This window comes from Papilio polytes, unplaced genomic scaffold, assembly GCF_000836215.1.
Source record: "Papilio polytes unplaced genomic scaffold, Ppol_1.0 DF824146.1, whole genome shotgun sequence".
NCBI classification, from domain to species: Eukaryota; Metazoa; Arthropoda; class Insecta; order Lepidoptera; family Papilionidae; genus Papilio; species Papilio polytes.
Window position 1 is genome coordinate 3473743 of NW_013525058.1, and position 7502 is coordinate 3481244.

Here is a 7502-nt window from a genome sequence, read left to right on the forward strand (position 1 = left end):
CCTATCTGCTCCAGCTTGTCAGTGCTAAGTGACCAGGGCATCAGGCTGAGCGCCCGCTGCGCCTGTCGCAGGAACCACGCACCGGACTCGAACTTTACAGGTCTGTATAACGTCATTGTACTTTTACCACATTTTAAATAGTATTTATACTAATATTATAAAGAGGAAAACTTTGTGTATTTGATTGTAATGAATAGGTTCAAAAACTACTGGGCAGATTTAAAAAAATATTTTACCGTTAGAAAGATTATTTATCTCCGAGTAACATAGGCTATATTTTTCACTTCTTCATTTTTTTTTAATTGCACACGGACGGAGTCGCGGGAAAAGCTACACTACATATAATATTAACATCAACCCCTATCAGACTATAATTAATGGAATTTTAGTGAATTTCTTTTAGCAAACATAAAAAATGTTACAATACAATTCTTCGTGTTTTTTTGCGTTTTATAGTCACGAATTATGGAAAAATAGATGATTATTACGCTATTATTAAAATATTACGTTATTTTAATGATCAAACCACGACCTAGATTGAAATGTCATGTAAATGATAAAACCAAACCTCGTTGATTAAAGCACTTGACTTGTAATCTAGAGATCTTGGGTTCTAATCCCGCCATGTACCAAAATGATTTTCGATTTTTCGAATTTTCACATGTACATAATTTACTCGACGTTCTTACCGTGAAGGAAAACATCGTGATGCAAGCTGCACATATTAGCGAAGAAATTTAAAGATATGTGTGAAGTCAACCAACCTGCAGTAGGCCAGCGTTGACTATAGCCTAGTCACCTCTAACTTAAGGTAGGCTCCGAGACCCTCGGTGGGGACGTATATGGTGATGATGATGACGTCTACTTACTTGTGATGGTGACACACGCAGGGCACCAGGCCGCCCTCACTATGACCTCCGCATTGCACGCACACCCTCGGCTTAGCAGAGGCGGTTATGCTTCTTTGTTTACGTTTTCTATGAATCTCTTCATCTCTGTAAAAAACATATAATTTTATTGACTGTGTACTAATATTACTGTATTTAATATTTGCCGTATTACCAACGCTATGGGCGAGATTTCTAAGGCGTCAATTTTTACCATGCTACAGGTTACGTGAGACTCTAATTCTTAGACCTATGACGGCCTTTTCTGTCCACGATCTAGTCCTTCAATTTGACCAGTGTAAAAGTTCTTTATCTGGATAATCCAGTTTAGTTAATTACGAAACATTAATTTATATTGGCAAACATTCGCTTGGACGTGGTGTTTTCAATTGCATTGGGTAATGGTCGCTGCAGCGCGGGTCAATGACCTTTATTGCACAATCGAGAGTAAAGCTACCATTGTATTGTTTGAACTCGACTCAATCTCAATTTAAATTAAATTAACTAGATTGATGTCTTAATTGTATTGTGTTTGTTCACATTTATTGTATTGTATATATCAGTAGTAACAATATCTAATGCAAAAACATGATTATGTTTATTTTATTAAAAAAATACTTTGTAAATTCAATTATTATTTATGAGTAATATAATATGCATACGCATATAATCCAAACAGATAATAAATTAATATTCATCATTAACTACACAATAAAAGATAATGAAACAAGAAGTTAGATTCGACAAAAAAAATCACAAACTTTCGAGATTTCTTCACTTAGTAGGGGTCAGGAAAGTTGAAAAATTTTCCGTCTCGTACAAATATTACCAAGAACCCTTTAATATATCAATTATGACACATGATTCCTGTGACATAATACAGTGATAGACGCCAGCAACATCTGTTACACGAATGGCTTGTATCCCTCTCTGCAATACCACAACCACACAGAAGACATGAGTCAAAAAGAAGCAATTCCGCCTTTCATTTGTTGAGTGTGGTTGTTGGAGGCCTTTTAGGCATCCAGACCAGTATTTTTATATATTCGGTTTGGCTATAAGAGTGGAAATCTACGGTTGTCTTTTGGTCAGGGGCGATTGTTTAGACGTCATTAATATTTTATCAAATAATGTAAACAGAGCTACATTGTGTGTACTTGAGATGTGACGTAAAGGTTGTTGCTAAGGGCATTGGTGTGCATCTTGATTATCTACATAATTATTTAAATAGGATAGGAGTACATACTTTAATTACTTGTAGAAAACATATCGCTATCCCTTTTTTCCCAAATACAGTGGGAGGGATGCTTAAATTTTGATACTAGAGTTAAGACAGTGTAATTCCTCACTAATGTATTTTTAAGTTTTGTTGCATAAAATTCGATACACTGGTTTATTGTAGGATTTTTTGCTGTAATTTTCAATTGTTTTTTATTTTCATCTTGACAAAAATGTAGGTTCCACCGAGATTTGAACTCGGATCGCTGGATTCAGAGTCCAGAGTGCTAACCGTTACACCATGGAACCGACGGTGGATAAGGGCTAAAATTGTAATGACTTTGTTAAAAAAGGCGCGTGTTTTTTTATTAAACGTCAATTAGAAATTCTGCACGCATTTTACCTCAACTCTTAATATTTCCGGGTGTTAATATCTGTTTAAAAAAATCTTAAATTATTAAGCAAATGAATATTCATTTTACCTTTATCTGTAAATACGGAAGGTTTTAAGTGAAAAAACCAGCTTGTAAAAAATGCTGAAGTGAATTTAATTGCAGTTTCTAAAAATCCTTTTGCATGTAATGTGATGCGGCCTTCATATTGTATCAGTAAAATACATTAAAAGCAAACTGTGAATAAAGTAACAATAATAATAAAAAATTTAATGCGTGAATTTTATTTATAAAATTATCGTTATAATATCATTGAAGATTCTCTTCAAAATATTTAAATTATATGTGTCTAATTTGAGAAAAACTATACAAGCGTTAATTTTATATTTTTTGCGTGATACATGAAGGACAAATTCTGTACGGATTTCCATATTCACAATGACGAATATTCTGGATACCATTTCGTCAGTTTACACTGGGTAACATTTGTACACAAACATTTTAGTATTTCTATCTGAATACAATGAAAGGGCCTTTTGCTCCGTATTCCTTACCACGGCTTAAGGCGCGATTGCATATCTTTGGAAGGAACAGGATTTCTACAAAGATTTGATTCGTGATATTTTAGTATGTGTATCTTCAGTCCTTTTACTCTCTCGTGGAACAGAATCACTTTTGGACAAACTTTTCTCGATAGATTTATTTTCTACTCCTTCCCCCCAAAAAACGCAAATTGTAATGCAATGAAAGGGCGTTTTGCTTCGTGTTTCATATGGCTTAATTCTCAATTTGCATTATCCCAGTTGTAGTCCAGTGATTTTTGTCGCTGGACTGGAATTATAAACTTTATTACTAAAATCATGCAGCTTTTGTTTTCCCCAAATTAGTCATAATGTTAATGAACGCGAATTTCTTGATCCGTGAAACTGAATTCATTTGTTTTTCATACAAAAGACTCGTAAAAAGCGTGCATTTTAAGTTTTTTTTACTAATGGTGTTTTACATTGGGGACAAAATTAAAATGATCTGTATTTGCATGATGTAATTTCTGTCGTAACATAAAATTTAATATGTACTTAAACACAATATTAACAAAACATTTTATTAATAAGATATAATTATCTTTATCGATGTTTACAACAATGTAAAGTATATATTATTTTATTGAAAAATTGTTTACATTCACGTGGATTCAAAATTAAAATCTTTCTTAATTAATGCGTATTCGTTTAAACAGGAAAGGAAATATTTTAATCTGTTTAATTCAGATTAAAAATTTAATTATACTTTAAATTCATTTGCAAAAATAACATTTAATTCAGGATGTTGCATCTTAGAATGTAATGAGACAATTTATATTTGACAGGAAATTCTTAGTCCAGAAGTACCTAGCTGTTCCTTTCACTGTCAGAGTCGATAGCAACATTGTAACCTCTAGGGCGTAATTGTATTAAATCTGGACTACCATTGGCCATATCATGTGTGAAATGAATTGAAAATTGTCCCTTTTTAACAAAATAAATCAGAAAAACCTTGTGTTTACAAATGTTAAAAGATTAACGAAGTTAATCGGAACATTAGTAAATGTGGAAGATTCAAATTCAATATACATAATTGAAGACGTTGTTAGAGTCAGGTAATATTTATTATTGGCTCGAGAATTATCCCTTTAAAAGCAATTAACTTTTTTTTTGGAATATAATGGCAAGGGTGTTTTTATTGTATTTCAGATGACTTTAATAAAATTATTTAGGTGTTTATATTGTCTAATTACTATGTTTTTACTTCAACTGAGAGCTTTTTGGACATATTTGATTAATTCTACAACATAAGTTCTAATTTGTATTTAAATCTATTAAATTTTTAACGACTATCTGTCTTAAATTATTTTACTTAAAATTAATTATATTGTACCCATTTTTACATGTTTACTAATTAATTTTAACATCAGTCCTTCACTTAACACTTTTCATATTTGCGTTTAACGAAACTGTTGCAAAGGATATCGAAGAGAATCAATTGTGACATATAATGTTCACTTGCAAAACACAACACTTTCGACATTCAATCGTCATCCATGTCGAACCACATGGAGGTGACGCTCCTGGAACCCTGGTCCCTCTGCTCCTCCGTGATGATCTTCAACACAACAACCTCCATCATGCATAAAGCAAAGAATATCACAAATATTGCGAAATTCGACCCCTGATGATGGAACTGGAAGGAACTGGGCATCGGTCCAGGCGGGGGCCACGCAGCGACGTACGTGGCCAAGGTAGATACTCCAGATAATGCCATCTTGATTCAAACCATCTTTGTATTTCGTATTCGCGTTACGCACGTTGTATTCGCATTGATTCGACAATACCACCGTCTGCGCGCGGTCTCGTGTCGTGTGGGCAACTGGCGCTGGCAGTGCAATGCTTATCGCAGCCGCAACGCACTGCACCGCCGCCGGGCGTCGCGTGTCGTAAGCGGCTATCTTATGAAATATGAATCGTTTTAGTTAGATTCCCAGCGTTGGGAAACGATTGAAATGCGGGTGAGCGCAACCGTTTTGCGGTCAAGGCTGCGCTAGCCGGGTGTCGAATGCGCTGACCTTTACTCGCGATACATACGCTAAATCGGATATGCGGTCTTATTCTTATCGCCTATTGTTTCTCTTTGATTATATTAGAAACTAATTGCTGCTACGGTGAGCCACTTCTTTTAAATATTTATTGCTTTTAAACAATTGCTGTTTGAGAATTAATTTTTAATGTGTTACAATTAATATATTCGTTTAAGTTGTAAATTGAGAAGTCTGAAACTCTAATCAAAATGTGTAGGTAATACACATCATTGTTTACTATAATATTTCCCCTACATACTCTAATATTACTACTGTATTTCGCATCCACATAAACACGTTATAAAATCTTGCAACAGTAAGTATACAGATGATAAAATTTAGAAAGGTTTGTGTTGGTAAGTTGTAGTTAGTCTTCTGATAGAACACTAGTAACATTATGAAATGGAACAACATATTGTTAGCTTTTTAAATATTTTGTTGTATTCTGTATTCTTGAAGGTTACTTCTTTTATATATTTTATTAAAGCATAACATGGCTGTGACGCTCATAATATGGATGAGGATAAGAAAATGTTACAGAAATATCAAGAACATAATGTCTTAATTGTCTCGGACCGAATCATACAGATGCCAATACCTAGAACGTTATTTGTGATTAATTTACCATCGATTTAAAGAAAGTTTAAATACTAATTAAACAAGAAAGCAATATTGTATAACAGTATTAATATTTTGCAGATTAGTCATACGGCGTCAACATGTTCTAATCAATTCAGGTCATTCGAGTATTACCTAGAGACATTTCCTTTCCAGGCAATAAATAGGTTATCAATGATAAGATATTAACAAAAATAAAACTATGAGAAAGTTTCCTAACGCTTAGAGCGTTACTTTCATGTTTGTTAAAATAAATATGTAAATTGTTAGTTAATTTAAAAACGGAATCGATTAGTTCGTTGAACGATAACGACCTTGACACGATTATTTAGACGTGTGTGAATATTAATGGATTTGTATAAGTATGATATTATATCAATTACAAATTAGTTGCTTATGATAAACTAACTTAAAAATTATTGGATTTTATGCGCCTTATGTTTCGTTAACGAAACGCTATGTAACTATTCGTCTCCGACATTTAAAAATGGACACGCTGAAAACCATGATATTTTGTGTCTATTTGAGTGTCGCCATTTTAGTTTGATGGCAGTGGTGGGTAGCGTTGGTCAGGAATCGAAGTAATAACAGATACAGAATTAACAGTTAAAGCAACAAAAAAGGGAGTTCAAGATAGAAAGAAGCGAATGCTGTTATATCCGAGCAACGACCTATCCATTTGTTGAGATCAATGTCACCGACGTGAGTTAAACATAAGTAAAACCTTTTTGCTAAATGTCATTGTCATTAAAAATGTCAACACATTTTAAATATCTTTCAAACGTTTTCGTTGCAATAAAAATATGTTTATCTATTTAATTTATAGAGATGAACCAGAACTATCTTATTCTTTAGTGAGGAAACGGTCTTCTGAAATAGAATTAGACTCGTCAATGGAAGAGACGTTACTCCTCAACCCTGACTGCCATGTGAGGGTGATGTTGGAGTACATTAGGAAGAAATGCAAGCTCGGAATCTACACGCACTTCGATCTTTGTGATGAGGACGGGGTTTTAAAGAAGTTGTTTAGTCTACCACCTTATACAAACGGAGCGGAGTACTTCGAGCATAGGAAGACGTACTATGTTATTGTATTACAGGTCTCTGTGATATCAAAATGAATAGTAGATAGATTTATGAATTAAATAACCCATGAACTACAGATATAGCATAGACGTTCAACACGTAGACAGGACTACAGTAATCAAAGTGTTTACGTCCTCTTCTTAAGCTGTTATTTTGCTATGTCGTTCGTGAACTAAGTGTTTGTAGGGGAATATTTGGAATGTCCGCTCTATGTTTAATTTAGTATTAATCTTTAACGATTATAGTGTAGTTTTATATTCAGTTTACTTTCATTCTACGTTTGTCACTTCCAGTTTATTTTGTAATGAGTGAGCGGGCTTCTGAGGGCCACATCCAGTAGCCAGTAGTGTCGTTGTGCAACATATTGCTTAGCCCTCGCCACTTCGGAGGAGTTTGCAATGTGACGTGCGTTGCGACAGGATGCCAAGGCTGACACTCTCCGAGTTTAACTCTGAAATGATTCAAATGTCAGAGTAATTGGCATTTACTTTCAAAAAACAAGCTTCTCGTCATATACAATCCCAGTTGAGGTTATGTGAATAACTGCTTTCTAGATAGAAATATCTAACACTAGTTGTTGCTCGCGACTTCGTCCGCGCAATAAATAGTAAAAAGATATAGCCTATGTTACTCACACACAAATTACTTTTCTAACTGTGAAATTATTTTTAAATCCGGCCTAGTAGTTTT

The 7502-nt window shown here is 34.0% G+C and overlaps 1 protein-coding gene and 1 non-coding gene across 2 annotated transcripts; both read right to left on the reverse strand.

The window, feature by feature from the left end:
* Window positions 1-2342: 2342 nt before the first annotated feature.
* On the reverse strand, window positions 2343-2414 carry Trnaq-cug. The gene has a single exon. It is a non-coding gene; the product is annotated as a tRNA-Gln (tRNA).
* A 2057-nt stretch (window positions 2415-4471) lies between these two features.
* On the reverse strand, window positions 4472-5178 carry LOC106111877. The gene has a single exon (XM_013294058.1). The coding sequence runs from the start codon at window positions 4793-4795 to the stop codon at window positions 4562-4564; it is 234 nt and encodes a 77-aa protein (XP_013149512.1). The 5' UTR covers window positions 4796-5178; the 3' UTR covers window positions 4472-4561.
* Between the last annotated feature and the right edge of the window lie 2324 nt (window positions 5179-7502).

Bases quoted from the DNA above. Each gene is read 5' to 3' on its own strand.
- LOC106111877 (XM_013294058.1), bottom strand. From the start codon at position 4,795: ATGGCATTATCTGGAGTATCTACCTTGGCCACGTACGTCGCTGCGTGG.